Source organism: Aquarana catesbeiana, linkage group LG02, assembly GCF_042186555.1.
Source record: "Aquarana catesbeiana isolate 2022-GZ linkage group LG02, ASM4218655v1, whole genome shotgun sequence".
Taxonomy (NCBI): Eukaryota; Metazoa; Chordata; class Amphibia; order Anura; family Ranidae; genus Aquarana; species Aquarana catesbeiana.
Window position 1 is genome coordinate 308415786 of NC_133325.1, and position 15642 is coordinate 308431427.

General features: G+C 42.6%; 1 protein-coding gene across 2 annotated transcripts in view; it reads right to left on the reverse strand.

Annotated features, from left to right (window-relative positions):
• The window catches only part of TMEM131 (transmembrane protein 131), a 317376-nt gene that overhangs the window by 24248 nt on the left and 277486 nt on the right, over window positions 1–15642 (reverse strand). For both annotated transcript variants that reach the window (XM_073614647.1, XM_073614646.1), the window contains exon 32: window positions 12102–12277. In XM_073614647.1, the coding sequence (XP_073470748.1) occupies window positions 12102–12277 (176 nt within the window). The remainder of the gene's footprint in view (window positions 1–12101; window positions 12278–15642) is intronic.

A 15642-nucleotide genomic window follows, 5' to 3' on the forward strand; every position in this document is an offset into this window, starting at 1 on the left:
CACAACACTACACTAACACCAGTACACGTAGGTACACTTGTCACCCCCCCCCCCCCCAATCGCCCCCCCAGTTAATCCCTCCACTCCCTGTCACTATGTCACTATGTCACCAATTGCAGTTTTCAGATTTTTCACTGATCAATGCATTGGTGTCACCCTTTCACTCCCTATCACCAGTGATCACCGTGTATTAGTGTCACGGGTGACTTATTTATAGCGCCAGGGCACCCACCATATATTACCTAATAAAGGTTTAACCCCCTGATCACACGGCGGGCGACATCAGTTTTAGCGTCAGTCAGGGTCTGCGTCGCCCCAGGCAGCCTCAGACTAGTGCCAGTAGCGCTAACGCCCACACCATACACCTCCCCTAGTAGTATAGTGTCGGAACGGAGCAATATCTGATCAGATCTTTACTAGCGTCCCCAGTAGTTTAGGGTTCCCAAAAATGCAGCGTTAGCGGGATTAGTCCAGATACCTGCTAGCACCTGCATTTAGCCCCTCCGCCCACCCCAGCCCACCCCAGCCCACCCAAGTGCAGTATCAATAAATTACTGTCACTTACAAAACACATAACTGCAGCGTCAGGCCTGATCCCTGCGAACACTAACAGCTTTTTTGGTAGCGTTTGTAGCAGTCGCTGACAGTCAGGTGCTCTTTTTACCTGTGACTTACTAGTTGTACCAGTAAATTTAGAAGGCCACGATGTCCAATCAAAGGTACACTATTAAAGGGGCCTACACGTTTCTGAGCATGACAGATGAGAGTGAAGAGGAAGTCACGCATCTGTTAGATTCAGGCTCAGAATATGATCCAGTAGACAGCAGTGGCACCCTGACTGATAGCTCTGACGACGGAGTAGTGGTCGCTGCCAAGGTCAGGCGTACCCGACCCCATTCTTCTGCTGTTGTTGAGGTGCAACAACCGCAGGGCTCTCGTATGGAGCAGAGAGCCAGTACTGGTGATGCTCATCCTTCTGATGAACTGGCAAGCACCAGCGGCCTAGTACACCCTGGTCATAGTCAAACCAGCACTGCACTATCATGTGGTAACCTGGCGAGTCCCATAAGTGCAGTTCAAGCTGGTGAGGTGGCTAGCACAACTAGTGTTCCGCAGCCACCATGAAGACAGGCCCGTCGAGTACATAGTGCCCTTCCTGCTGCATTTACCAATCCGAATTGGGAGCCCACCACTTCTGCAGCACACTTACTTCCCCCATTTACTGGCCAACCCGGAATTCAGGTGAAAACAGTTGATTTTACGTCACTTGATTTTTATTCGCTGTTTTTCACAGAAGATCTCTATAGATCTATTGTGGATCAAAGCAATTTGTATGCTGGTCAATTCATCGATGCTAATCCCCAGTTGATCCTTGCCAGAGATTGGAGACCTATCATGGTCTCTGAATTTAAGACCTTTCTGGGCCTATCCCTAGTCATGGGCATAACTAAAAAAAAGTGAGTTGCGGTCATATTGGTCCACTGACCCAATTCACCATATGCCCATGTTCTCTGCCTCCATGACTAGATACGAACAGATCTTGCGCTTTATGCACTTCAGCGACAATTAACTGTCGTCCTCGGGTGAACCGGAATACGATCGGTTCCACAAAATTCGGCCCCTCGTAAACCACTTCAACCAACAGTTTGCAACCTTGTTTACTCCCGATCAAGTTGTCTGTGTTGACGAGTCTCCGATTAAGTTTTCTGGCTGCTTGTCATTCAAACAGTATCTTCCCAGCAAGCGTGCCAGATATGGGGTCGGGATGTATAAGCTCTGTGACAGGGCAACAGGCTATACATATAGTTTTATGGGTTACGAGGAAAAAGATGGGCACGTAGAGCCGGAGAACTGCCCAAACTACATAGGGAGTGCTGGTAAGATTGTGTGGGACTTGGTGTCACCCTTAAAAAGGGGTACCACTTGTATGTGGACATTACACAAGCATGCCACTTTTTAGTCACTTGTTTGATCATGGAATTGGCGCATGTGGTACTGTGCGATCAAATCGCCGGGGCTTACCCCAGCGGCTTGTAGATTCCCGTCTTAGGCTGGGGGAGAGAGCCTGCTTGAGAAGTACAAATTTGCTCGCAGTGAAGTGGAGGGATTCACTGAATGTTTTCGTTCTGTCCTCCCTTCATGCAGACACGACGGTCCAAATTCAAACGCCAACTGGTGTTGTGGAGAAAACCCTCTGTGTCCATGAATATAACCTTAATACGGGAGGGGTGGACCTCAACAACCAGTTGATGGCGCCGTACTTAATTGCCCGAAAGGCCAGACACTGGTATAAAAAGTGTCTGAATACTTATTCCAATTGGCTCTGCTGAACGCTTATGTGCTATACAAAGCGTCAGGACGAACTGGATCCTTCCTTAAAATTACAGGAAGAGATTGTCACAGCCCTTCTGTTTCCAGACAGTGCTGTGCCTAGTAAGCCAGCTGCATGGGAGGCATTTTCCGTATGTCCTCCCTGGTACCCCTACCCAACGATCACCCCAAAGAAGATGTTGTGTCTGTAGCAAGCGCAGAAATAAGCGTGACACCCGCTGTTATTGTCCCTCCTGTCCCGACCATCCTGGTCTTTGCATTGGTGAATGTTTCAAACGCTACCACACACTAGCGGAGTATCAGCGTAGGGTACAGCACAGACTAGGACACACTTTCACAGGGTCTTCATAGATGCCATCGCATTTTGAGAGACTGGAACCTGGAACCGTTACAAATATAAGTGTAAAAAAAAAGTAAAAAAAAAAAAAAAAGGGAAAAAAAAAATATATAAAAAAGCCAAAAATAGTTGTCGTCCTATCGTGCTCTCTCTCCATTGCACTCTCTCCACTCTCTCTCTCGTTCTTCTCTTTTTACTGTTTTATTATGTTTGCTTTTCAGGTATGCAATTCTTTTATACTTTACTGTGTTTTATTGTTAGCCATTATTTTCTTTTCAGGTATGCCATTCAGCTGCAGCACTGATTTATCTTGACAGCAACAGCGTTTGCTCTCACGATACATAAATCAGCGACTCCAGCGCTGTAGGAGGCGATTTCACCACCACAGTTAAAAAAAAAGAAAAGAAAAAAAAAAAAGGTGCATGTATGCCCAACATTAGAAATGGGTGGATGCAGAGCGGTATTCTAATGGTGGGCATACCCACCGATCAATATCTTTTTTTCGTTTACCCCACAGGCTGCATGAAAAAAAAAAAAAAAAAAAAAAAAAAAAACGAACAACATTACAATATATGCTTAACAAGGACCAGCAACATACTGGTATGTTGCTGGCCTTTGAGTGGTTATACAAGAATGATGCCTGCAGGTTTAGGCATCATCTTGGTATCGTTCTTTTCAGCCAGCAGTCAGCTTTCATGTAAAAGCAATCCTAGCGGCTAATTAGCCACTAGACTGCTTTCACACGCAGCAAGAGGGAACGTCCCCCCCCACCCTCCTTGGTTTTCTCGGGCTCTCCTGTCCCCTCCGGGGGAACCTGATAATGCAGCTGACCATAGAGCTGATCGAAGAACAGAGTGGCTCCAATCATCTCTATGGCAGAAACCAAAAGCTACGAGCATTTCATGACTTAGGTTTTGCCGGATATAAACAGCACCATTGAGAAATTGGGAAAGCATCTTATCACACCGATCTTGGTGTGGTCAGATGTTTTGAGGGCAGAGGAGAGATCTAGAGTCTAATAGACCCAATTAAAAAAAAAAAAAAAAAAAGTGTACCTGTCACTACATTCTCTGTGATAATAAAAATAATTTAAAAAAAAATAAATAAAAATGGAAGGAACAGTGTAAAAGTAAAATAAAGCAATAAAAAAAAAAAAAAAAAAAAAGCACCCGTCCCCCCCATGCTCGTGCGCAAATGCGATTGCAAGCGTCGGTCTTGTGTCATATGAAAGTAATTTTAGCAGTAGACCTCCTCTGTAAATCTAAAGTGGTAACCTGTAAAGGCTTTTAGAAATGTATGTAGTTTGTTGCCGCTGCACAGTTGTACTCAATTTTGAGGCATGTCGTGTTTGGTATCTATGTACTCGGCATAAGATCATCTTTCATATTTTATCAAACATTTGGGCAATATAGTGTGTTTTCGTGCATTAAAATTCAAAAAAAACGTTTTTCCCCAAAAAATTGGGTTTGAAAAAAAATTAAAAAAAAAAAAAAAAAAAAAAATCGCTGAGCAAATACAGTGAAAAAAAAAAAAAATTGCAACATCCACCATTTTAATCTGTAGGGCCTTTGCTTTGAAAAATATATATAATGTTTGGGGGTTCAGAGTAATTTTATAGGATAGCAAAGAAAATATATATTTTTCCACAAAAAGTGTCAGAAAGGGCCTTGTCTTTTAGAAGAAGAGAAGAGAGGGTGATGGGCGGCATAAGCTTCTAATGTTGTGCATAAAATACCAGGACAGGTCAAATCCCCCCAACCCCCCCCCCCCCCCCCAAAATGACCCCTTTTTGGAAAGTAGACACCCCAAGCTATTTGCCGATAGGCATGTTGAGTCCATGGAATATTATATATTTTGCCACAAGTTTCAGGAGAATTACAAACTTTTTATTTTTGCACAAAGTTGTCACTAAATAATATATTGCTCAAACATGGCATGGTTATATGTGGAATTACACCATAAAATACATTTTGCTGCTTGTCACAAGTATAGGGATACCAGGTGTGAGACTTTTTGGGAGCCTAGCCGCGTACAGGACCCCAAAAACCAAGCATCGCCTTCAGGCTTTCTAAAGGCATAAAATTGTGATTTTACTCTTCACTACCCATCACAGTTACAGAGGCCCTAAAATGTCCAGATAGAACAACCCCCCCCCCCCCAAACTACCCCATTTTGGAAAGTGGACACCCCAAGGTATTTGCTCAGAGGCATGGTGAGTATTTTGCAGTCTTTTTTCGTTTATATTGCAGAAAATAAAAACTGCACAAGTGATCAAGTAGTCACCAAAAGAAAGCTCTATTTGTGGGGAAAAAAGGATGCACATTTCGTTTGGGTAAAGCATTTCATGACCGCGCAAAGTCACTTCCTATGGTGGCACACGCAGGGCTCAATCCTAAGCCAGGTTTTATTTTTCTATAGACAAACACATTGTGGCTGGAGGGTTGAGGGGGGAGTGGGAGCTCAAATTAGATGGCATAGAGATTGCATCACCAAAGTCCAAAATAAAAAAAAATGTGGTGGAAACAATTTATAGCTCAAACAGGAGTAACAGAAAAACAAAACTCCAATAAAAAGGTATGGTAACAAATGTAGGAAACGTGGCAAACAAAATAAATACTATAGTATATGTTATTTTAAAGAACCCTGGTTAGACAGCTCAAACGACTGGGCTGCAATAATGAGGCCTACATTATATTTTGGAGGGTCAGAACTGGCAGAAGAGCTGGAGGAGTATGTATGTGAAGTTTGATCTGAAAATGAATAATATCACTAACAAGAACTATGATGGTGCAGAGTGCAGAGTCATTACGGCTGGAGTGCAACAAATAATAAATCACTTTTATATAGGCCTCCCTAACATAAAGGAAGAGGAGTCTTAGCACCTTTCACAAAAATGGCTGGAAAGCAGGGCAATTAAATTATTAGCAGTTTTAATTATCCTTATGTAGCGCTGGTAGATTTTTCAATCTACTGCTTATAGGTAAATTTAGTGGGTTATCTGTTCATATATAGTCAGATTTGCCTCTGTTCCAGCTTGGCTGAGTTGCATGTAATTTCACACTGTGCCTGTGGGTGTTGTGGTCACCATGGGTTGGTGTTGGAAAGGCAACACGTTGAAGTGTATGAGTGCTCCTCTGTCCTGGAGATAACTCGGTGGAGGTGGTCCTCCGAGTTGCATTCTGGGAGAGGGTATTTATGGGACAGACGCCATGTTCTAGGGTTCTTTTCGTTCCACCTGCTGGCCCTCCTGGCCGACAGGTATGTGTTAGGAGTACTACTGCGTGGTCCTCCGACCGGGAGGCCCACGCTGCTGCAGCATGTGGGTGGGTCCAGAAGTCTGTCTGGGGCCTACCACAGCGGCAGGGGAATGGCCCTGGGTTGTCTGTCCTATGGGAAGAAGCTGGACAACGGAGAAGATCCCAGGGGAGGACCCATCATGGAAGGATCATGCAGAGTGCTGGTCTGGAGAGGGGCCTGGTGACTCAGTTGGAGGACGCATCCAAAATTAACCTACCGCATAGTACTGCCGGGTCGGCTTAAAGGTTCTAGTGCTGTGTTTGCTATCCATCGTAAACATTACATCCTGTGGCAGAGGATCGTACGGGTTTCTATTCCATTTAAGTCTGTGGCGGAGACTTTTGTTCGTGCTGCGTACTGGCTGCTAGGTTAGTGAGAGAAACCTATCCAGGCGGGCAAAGCTTCAACTCTAAGAGGAGAGTACATTCATCTACAAGACTCCAATTTCTAATACTACACTAAGAAAAGGTATTTGAACTTCCCTGCAACTCTTCTTCTACCTCTTTCCTGCTACTTCCTTCAGTTACGTTTATTAAAGCATTGGAAAAGATACTCAAGTGTCCGGTGCCTACATTGTCTGGTATTAAACTCAACGGGACCCTAGACCCGGTTCTGGTGAAATTGAGGTAACAAAGGTGACGGTAACAGCCCGCTTTAAACCAGCAGCTCCACCGAGACTTATTAGATTAGATTCTATGTCAGATCTCTCCGGTGATGATTTGTTTGAGACAATGTCACAGGAACTATTGTGGCCCAGGGTGAAGATGTTGCTTCTGCCCTTACTTTCTCAGAGTGGACAGCCCTGGATTCTGGGAAGACATCTTGTGTGGAGCTGCACAGTACTACCAAAGAGACATTGTCTAAAGTTGCTAGTTTGCTTCTGACACCCGTCGGGTCTATGGTGAGTAAATCACCGAAATCTTGTGTGCCTCCTGGTTTGGGGAAAAATAGACCTTTGCCTAAACTTGCCCGTTTGCAGAGAATGCTCACTAAACAAGTTGCCACAGAATATGGTCCGGAATTTCCTTATGTTACTCAGGAAATTATGCAGGACATTGAGGCCAACCGGGAACAGTGGTACAGTGAAGCTGTTTGGGACTATGTCTATGCCAAAACCTTTCCAGAAAGTTGGATATTCTGTTGCCATGGATGAACACTTCAGTGGATGTTTCCTACACTGGAACTATGGTCGGCACATCTATGCTGACAAAGTGGTCATTTGCAGACCTGGAAAAGATGTTGTGTACTTTATCACTACAGTGGATAAACTGGGAAAGAAACTGACATTGCCAGATCCTCGGTTTTATTGGCGATTATGAAAAAAGTTTGGGGTGTATAGTTAGAAAGTGTCAGTGTTTAGAGATCTCTGTGGTCAAGAGATAATATTCTTCCCAGCGTTTTCAAATCCAAAGATTCTTCACTAGCTGGACTTTCTTTATCGAAAGGATGTAATTCACTTAAAGATAGGGATGAACTTTTCAAGTTACTTTAGTTTGTTTCCATTAAAAGGAAAATATACAGGAAGAGAGTGTCATTCTTCTTTTGGAATGAGGCTTTGCTCCTAAACGGTTTAGTGAGGATACTGTACATATTTAGTGTGTGTCTAACTTTGTTTTTTTCAGGAACAATTGGATCTCCTATCAAGCTGTTAGGCTTTTCAGCTAGACAGATAGTGGGGTTTGTAACAGTTCTAAATGTGATTTTTTTGCGGATGTGAATATGTTGTTCTATAAATGTTAAAACTGTTATATTTCCATACTGTCTTTTCTTCTTCCAAGTTTTTTTTAAGTTCAAATACCTACTCTCAGGCTTGGGAGTTATTTTGACAGACGTTGAGGACAACGTCTATTGTAGTGGGGGGAGTATGTAGCGCTGGTAGATTTTTCAATCTACTGGTTATAGGTAAATTTAGTGGGTTATCTGTTCATACATAGTCAGATTTGCCTCTGTTCCAGCTTGGCTGAGTTGCATGTAGTTTCACACTGCCTGTGGGTGTCGTCACCATGGGTCAGTGTTGGAAAGGCAACACGTTGAAGTGTAGGAGTGCTCCTCTGTCCCGGAGATAACTCGGTGGAGGTGGTCCTCCGAGTTGTATTCTGGGAGAGAGTATTTATGGGACAGACACCATGTTCTAGGGTTCTTTTCGTTCCACCTGCTGGCCCTCCTGGCCGACAGGTATGTGTTAGGAGTACTACCGGGAGGCCCACGCTGCTGCAGCGTGTGGGTGGGCCCAGAAGTCTGTCTGGGGCCTACCACAGAGGCAGAGGAATGGTCCTGGGCTGTCTGTCCTACGGGAAGAAGCTGGACAACTGAGAAGATCCCAGGGGAGGACCCGTCATGGAAGGATCATGCAGAGTGCTGGCCTGGTGACTCAGTTGGAGGATGCATCCTAAAGTTAACCTACAGCATAGTACTGCCGGGTCAGCCTAAAGGTTCTAGTGCTGTGTTTGTAAACCACTACATCCTGTGGCAGGAGGATCGTACGGGTTTCTATTCCATTTAAGTCTGTGGCAGAGACTTTTGTTCATGCTGCGTACTGGCTGCTAGGTTAGTGAGAGAAACCTATCCAGGTGGGCAAAGATTCAACTCTAAGAGGAGAGTACATTCATCTACAAGATTCCAATTTCTAATACTACACTAAGAAAAGGTAACTGAACTTCCCTGCAACTCTTCTTCTACCTCTTTCCTGCTACTTCCTTCAGTTACGTTTATTAAAGCATTGGAAAAGATACTCAAGTGTCCGGTGCCTACACTGTCTGGTATTAAACTCAACGGGACTCTAGACCCGGATCTGGTGAAATTGAGGTAACGAAGGTGACGGTAACAGCCCGCTTTAAACCAGCAGCTCCACCGAGAGTTATTGCTACAGTTATATTGACAGGTGCAACAGAGGGTGGAAGCCCCAACGAGGAAAAATGGTCTGGTAAATCTATCAATTGCAAACATGGAGCTTATTACAGATGTGTAAGTTAGAGACAACTTGGGTAATAATGATCATGGTACAATCACATTTCCCATAAACTATGATCCTTACTGCCCAACACTCGATGGGACCAAATATTTGCAACAAAGAACACACAAGGCAAGGTAGGGTGTTTTAAAGATGAATTAAACAAGTGCACGGGTCATTGAATTTCATTGGGTAACAAGCATTAAAAAGAGGGAAAAAAACAATGTGGCTAATTTATATTATAAAAAACACAAATGAGAAAAAACAGCCCTTTAACCACTTCAATACGGGGCATTTTCACCCCCTCCCTGCCAGGCCAATTTTCAGTTTTCAGCGCTGTCACACTTTGAATGACAATCGCGCGGTCATGCAACACTGTACTGTACCCAAATGAAATTTTAAATTATTTAAAAGTTATAGCGTCTACAAAATAGGGGATAGATTTATGGTATTTTTTTTTTCTAGTAATGGCGACGATCTGCGATTTTTATCGTGACTGCCAGTGACTGTATAAATGTCACTGTCAGGGAAGGGGTTAACACTAGGGGATGATCAAGTGGTTAATTGTGTTACCTAGGGAGTGATTCTAACTGTAGGGGGAGAGGATTTAGAAGGGGAGGAGACTGATCGGTGTTCCTCTGTACTGGGAACACATGATCGGTCTCCTCTACCCTGACACACACACACAGATCCACGTCCCGGCTCTGTTACTGGCAATCGCAGGTGCCCAGGGGACATAGAGGCTGACGGGCACGTGCATCGGCTCCCGAGTGGTGTGGCGGGTGCACGCCCCCTAGGCAGCCAGGAAGCCCAGGACGTCATGATGCCCGCCCAGGATGGGAGATCCCTCCTGCGGACATCATATTACTATGGGCGGGGAAGGAAGTGGATAAAACGGGACACCCTTAGCATTTCAAATTTACAGGCAATACAGGAAATGTATAAGAGCAACCAAGGCAGCTAAAAAAAGATTACAAGAAAAACATTTGTTACAGGAAGTAAAACACCCCACATTTAAAAAAAAAAAAATCTAAATAAAAAAGGTTAACGAACGAACAGATAGCGCCACAACATGAGCACAAGAAGCTAGTCACAAATGACAGGGAAAGAGCAGGTGTATAAAATCATTTTTCTCTTCACTTTTTACAGAGGAAAGACAGGTTTGAAAGTCTTAGTAATACAGTACAGTAATAATAATGTTGTTTCACTGAAGGTACCTCTTTGGTTGACTGAAAACCAGGTAAAAAAGAGAAAATGAATGAGAACAATTCACCAGGTTCAGATGGATTACAGCCACGAGTCCTTAGGAAACTTAGCTCAGGTATAGCGAAGCTGCTTTTTCTAGTTTTTAAAGACCGCTTACTGACTGGAATAGTACAAACTGATTGGTGTAGAGCAAATGTGGTACCCTATTCACAAAAAAGGTCCAGGTGTATACCAGAAAACTACAGGCCATCCAACATAAGTTGTATGTAAGGCATTTGAGAGAATGGTAAGGGATTCAAAAAAAAAAAAAAATCTGTCAGCGATAGAGGTAAGTGAAAATCAGCATGGATTGATGAGACTGTTTTAGTCAGACCAACCTGTTATAATTTCATGATAAAAAGGAGAGAGAAGTTGGGTGGTGGAAGTTCAGTAGATGTAGTTTACCTAGAGTTTGCTAAGGTATTTGATACTGTACCCTCAAACGTGTAATCTATAACATGACGTCTGCTGGATTTGATGAAATTGTACGTACATGGATAGGAAACTGGTTACATAAAAAGGTCCAGAGAGTAGTGATAAATGACTAGTTATTTCTTGGGGCCAATAGTTAATTAATGATATAGAGGTTGAAATAAACAGCTTTTAGTGCCGATAATACCAAATTATGCTGGAGAATAACTTTGGCACAGGGTACAACATTATGGGATACAGGAAGACCTTAAAATAGAGGGTTGGGCAGCTACATGGCAGGATGAGGTTCAATATAGGTTGAGAAATGTAAATGTACATGCAAAATACACATTAGGGGGGTCTGCCCTGGCCAACTCCCTAAGGGAAAAGAATCGGGGGGTGCTTGAAGATTACAGGCCTAGGAATATCATGCAATGCCAAGCTGCAGCTAACAAAGCTAGCGAAATACTGTCATGCACTAAAAAAAGGCATACATTCAAGAGATTAAATCAATAATTCAATCCCTCTAAAAAAACAAAACAAAAAAACACTGCTTCCACCTCATCTTGATTATGCAGTTCAGTTTTGGTCACCAATCCTCAGGAAAGAGCATGTTGGATTAGAAAGAGTTCAGCGAAGGGCAAAACATTTAATAAGGGGAATGGAGGCCCTCAACTATGAGAAACAATTACATAGATTACTGTTGTTCACTCTAGAGAAGAGGCACTTAAGAAGGGATACAATTACAATATACAAATATAAAATCAAAGGTGAATTCAGTAACTGTTATAACCAGTTTACTCCAAGGTCCCTGAAAAAGACACGCAACTGCGATTTTAGGATAGAAGCAAGGAGGTTTAAACTTAGATTGCGGAAAGAATATACAGGGCTAAGGGAACCGTTCGAGAATAAAAAAAATCACACACAAACACATAGGTTGGACTGGATGGACCGTTCTTTTTTCAACCTTATAAAGTATGTAACTGGATAAATCTTATGGCAAGAAGTATACAAGCACAGTCAGGAATCCAGAATGCCAGTCTCCTAGAACCTAAGCTTCAACTGTCAGGTCAGGGACCAAGAAGCAGGGTGGAAAACTAGTCCTTGAGAGCGTGCATCTGATTGATCTGGTGGAGAACATGGATCATCAGCTAAAAGATGAATAAGGTTGGCGTACCACACTCCCAAGTCTAATCTAGAGCTAGGACTATGACAGGAATGCTCTTGGCATGGATCCTTCGAGCTAGACCTATAGAGGTTAAACCTTAAACTATGTAGAGGGTTCTTTACTGTAAGAGCGGCAAGGATGTGGAATTCCCTTCCACAGGTGGTGGTCTCAGTGGGGAGCATGGATAGTTTAAAAAACTATTAGATAAGCACCTGAATGACCGCAACATACAGGGATATACACTGTAATACTGATATATAAATCACACACATAGGTTGAACTTGTGTCTTTTTTCAACCTCACCTACTATGTAGACGAAGTGAAAGTTTCAGCGGTGACTATGCACAGATCAGGACACGTACCTCTTTAATAAGTGGCTCAGTGTCAGGATTGGAAGTTTCTGTGGTGGTGGAAGAGCTATCATCATCTGCAAGAGAGTCTTTCAGTTCATCTTCCTGTGATTTTCCTTTTACTCTCCTCTCTTTCTCTTCTTGTTTTTTCTGAAATTTAACTTTGTGCTGAAGAGATTTCCCTTTCCCTATTCAGTAAAAAGAAATAAAAAAGTAGACTATTTTTTATAAAAACACTTTTTAAATCTGAAATATCCACTGAACAACACAGGGTATGCAAGCATTAAAAAAAATAAAATACATTTATTTTAATTACTAAAATCATTTCTTGGGTGGCTGCACTAAATTGGTAATGCCTACACACAAATGACATATAAAACTATATAGAGATTATATATATCTATAGAGAGAATATTTTATATATATATATATATATATAGATATATATATATATATATATATCTATATATATATATATATATATATATATATATATATCTATATATATATATATATATATATATATATATATATATATAGATATATAGAGAGAGAGAGAGAGAGAGAGAGAGCGCGAGAGCGCGAGAGAGCGAGAGAGAGCGCGAGAGAGAGAGCGAGAGAGAGAGCGAGAGCGAGAGCGAGAGAGCGAGAGAGAGAGAGAGCGCGAGAGAGATATTTTCTATGTCTATCATACCACACAGGAAGTACAATCAAATCTGCAGTGGAAATGCATTGTAGAATGTCTGAATGCAATTTTGTATGGAAGGTAACATGGTAACCAAGGTCCAACATGACCTCACTAGCTCTGTAAGAATGCTAAAAATACTCTGCAAAAGATTGTCCCAGCCCTCAAAATGGCTGCCTTTTCTATAAGTATGACCTGTTTCAAACAGGATTCAACTTGTATGAGAGCAGTGTGAACAAGCGTTTATGAAACTTTCAGAAACCTTTCGACAAGCTTCTGGCAGCTTTTTGAAAGCCTTTAAAGCACCCTTCAACTCCTATTTGGAAATGTTATAAACAGATCTAAGTGGGAGTTGCCAATTGTCACTGTAAACAAGCTGTTAGCAGGCTTCATGAGACTCTCAGCAAGCTTCAAGTAGAGCTGAAGCCTGCCAGCAGCTTCTTTAAAAATGACAATCACTATCCCCATTAGGATCTGTGTTCAACATTTACAAACTGAAGCTGAATGATACTTTAAAACGCTACATAACACCGCTCTTATACAAACTAAAGCCCATGTGAAACAGGACTAACAGGTATACTCCTCTGATGCCCATATGCAAGTCGATTTTTTGACAAATTAGCATACAGTATTACATTATACAAGCAGCCATCTGTTAAGAGGTTTGGCCACATGGATTCAAGCTGAATAACTGACAGGGTCAGCAAGTATTTTTCTGTACTTAAGTCTGTTTACTTTCAAAATCAAAATGACCAGAGTCTACGTCAGTTTACTGTGGATTTCTGTGCTAGAGAAATATACTGCGTCACATTTTTATTAGTGGGGTTTACTAATGGATGATACATGTCCTCTGAACAATTATTGCTGGCTAATTCTTTGTAAAATCTCACAAGCATTGAAATATAATGTTATTAAACACCCTTTTTTCAAATTTCAGCAGTGAATGTCCCTCACATAAGATGCTGCTTTGTGTTTCCACTATCAGGGTCCTATAGGGGTGCCTGTCCTCCTATGCTCCCATGGTCGGCCTATAGCTCCTACTTGAAGAGGCGGCATGCACCAATATGCACATGCAGCCCAAGAGATAAAGACAGAGGACACTGCTCTGCTGCTCCTCCAAGGAAAGTCATTGAGAGCGAATCTCAACTGTAGCCTCCTCTCCAGCAGGGACTGCACAAAATTCCTTCTATCTATTGGCACTACCCAAAGTAGTTTCATCAATCAACTAGGGTACAACAAACGTGTCAAATTTTTAGCATGTGATTATTAGTAGTGGTTATAGCTGCTAGAAGTAATCACTATTCTCTCAGCAGGGACGGCTCCCTGTGCCCCACCACCAGGAAAACACAAGTGCTCCGTTGCGAGGAATGGAAAAATCTAGTGATTTTCTTTCCTGCAACGTGTGGCAGATCAGAAGATCGCATAATCTATAGCCTGCTTCGGTAGTATCTGAAGGGCGTACCTTTTGTTTTGAATTACCTTATGGAAAATAGCTGTGCACTTTCTGTGCCTAGGCACTCCTATGCTTACAGCCTTCATAGGCATACATCTGCAGCATATGATCATCTAAAGCACTACTGCCCCTGACTGCTAATCTCCCAGGAATTGGGAGAGGAATTTGGGGATGTCACTATTGTTGCTCACTGTTCCTGCTGGAGAGGAAGCTGTACCTGGGGACCTGCAGTAGAGGGTTCTGATTTATTTACTCTGTGCGCTGTGCTTTTGCACCACTACTCCTTGCCTCTTGATCACTATGCCACCCGTCACCAGTCCTCATATGGAAAGGTCTGACATGAAGAAGCAAAGCCCCGCTTCTACCAAGGTGGGCCACTTGTACACAGTGCACATGGGCCATTCACACAAGCGGGATTCCAGGTATGCTTACGGCCACAGAATCACACACAAGGTTCCCCCTGTTGAATTTTGGCCTCTATGACGGAGAGTTCCGGGTGATCCTCCCCCCATGCTGAGACCGATGGTGGTGTCCCCGCAGATTGGATTGTGAATATAAGCTTTGATTAAGCTTACCTCTGGTAAGCGTACATCTTTATAGGTGGTGGATCCTTCTCACGAGATGTTTTTGTCTATTTGATGCTTCAATCACTACTGGTGGAATTATCTACATTAAGAACTGTTTTTATTTGAAGTCACTATCAGTCACGGACTTATTCTTTTTTATCACCTCTTATAATTTATTTGCTTTAAAGTTTTTTTAATACAGTTACAATATTCTGTAACTATCTAATTAATCACAATCATGTGTTGATATTTGGGTTTAGTATATATTATGTTGTTTTGATTTTAACACAATATTTGAGATATTCTGGTTGATGGGAATTTTATTCACTTTAGTTTTCTAGCGCGGTTCTGTTAATTGTTTTATATATCTGATTCTTGTACCTATGAATTAGAACTGCAGCTTGGGGGTGTAGGGAAGCGCAGTAATTTTTTATTCTTTTTGATCTATACACAAATATTTTACCTTTTTCAATTTTAAACTGAATAGGTCGTTTTACAAGGTGATCATTTACAATCACTTTAAGCCACATTAAAACATCCTGATTAACCACTTGCCGACCAGCCACGTCATACTACGGCAGGTCAGCACGATCCCGCATCGTATTTGTATGTCGGCTCCTTTACGTGGGATAGCAGGCGCGTGAGCGCTGCAATGTGGAGGTGCCAATGCTCATGGCCGGCGGTCGCGATGACCGCCGGCCGCGCGCGATCACGGGCACAAGAGGCAGAACAGGGACACGTGTGTGTAAACACACAATCCCTGTTCTGTGAGGAGAGGAGAGGCAGATCGTGGGTTCCTAATAGCTAGGAACAACGATCCGTCATCTCCTATAGCCAGTCCCCTCCACC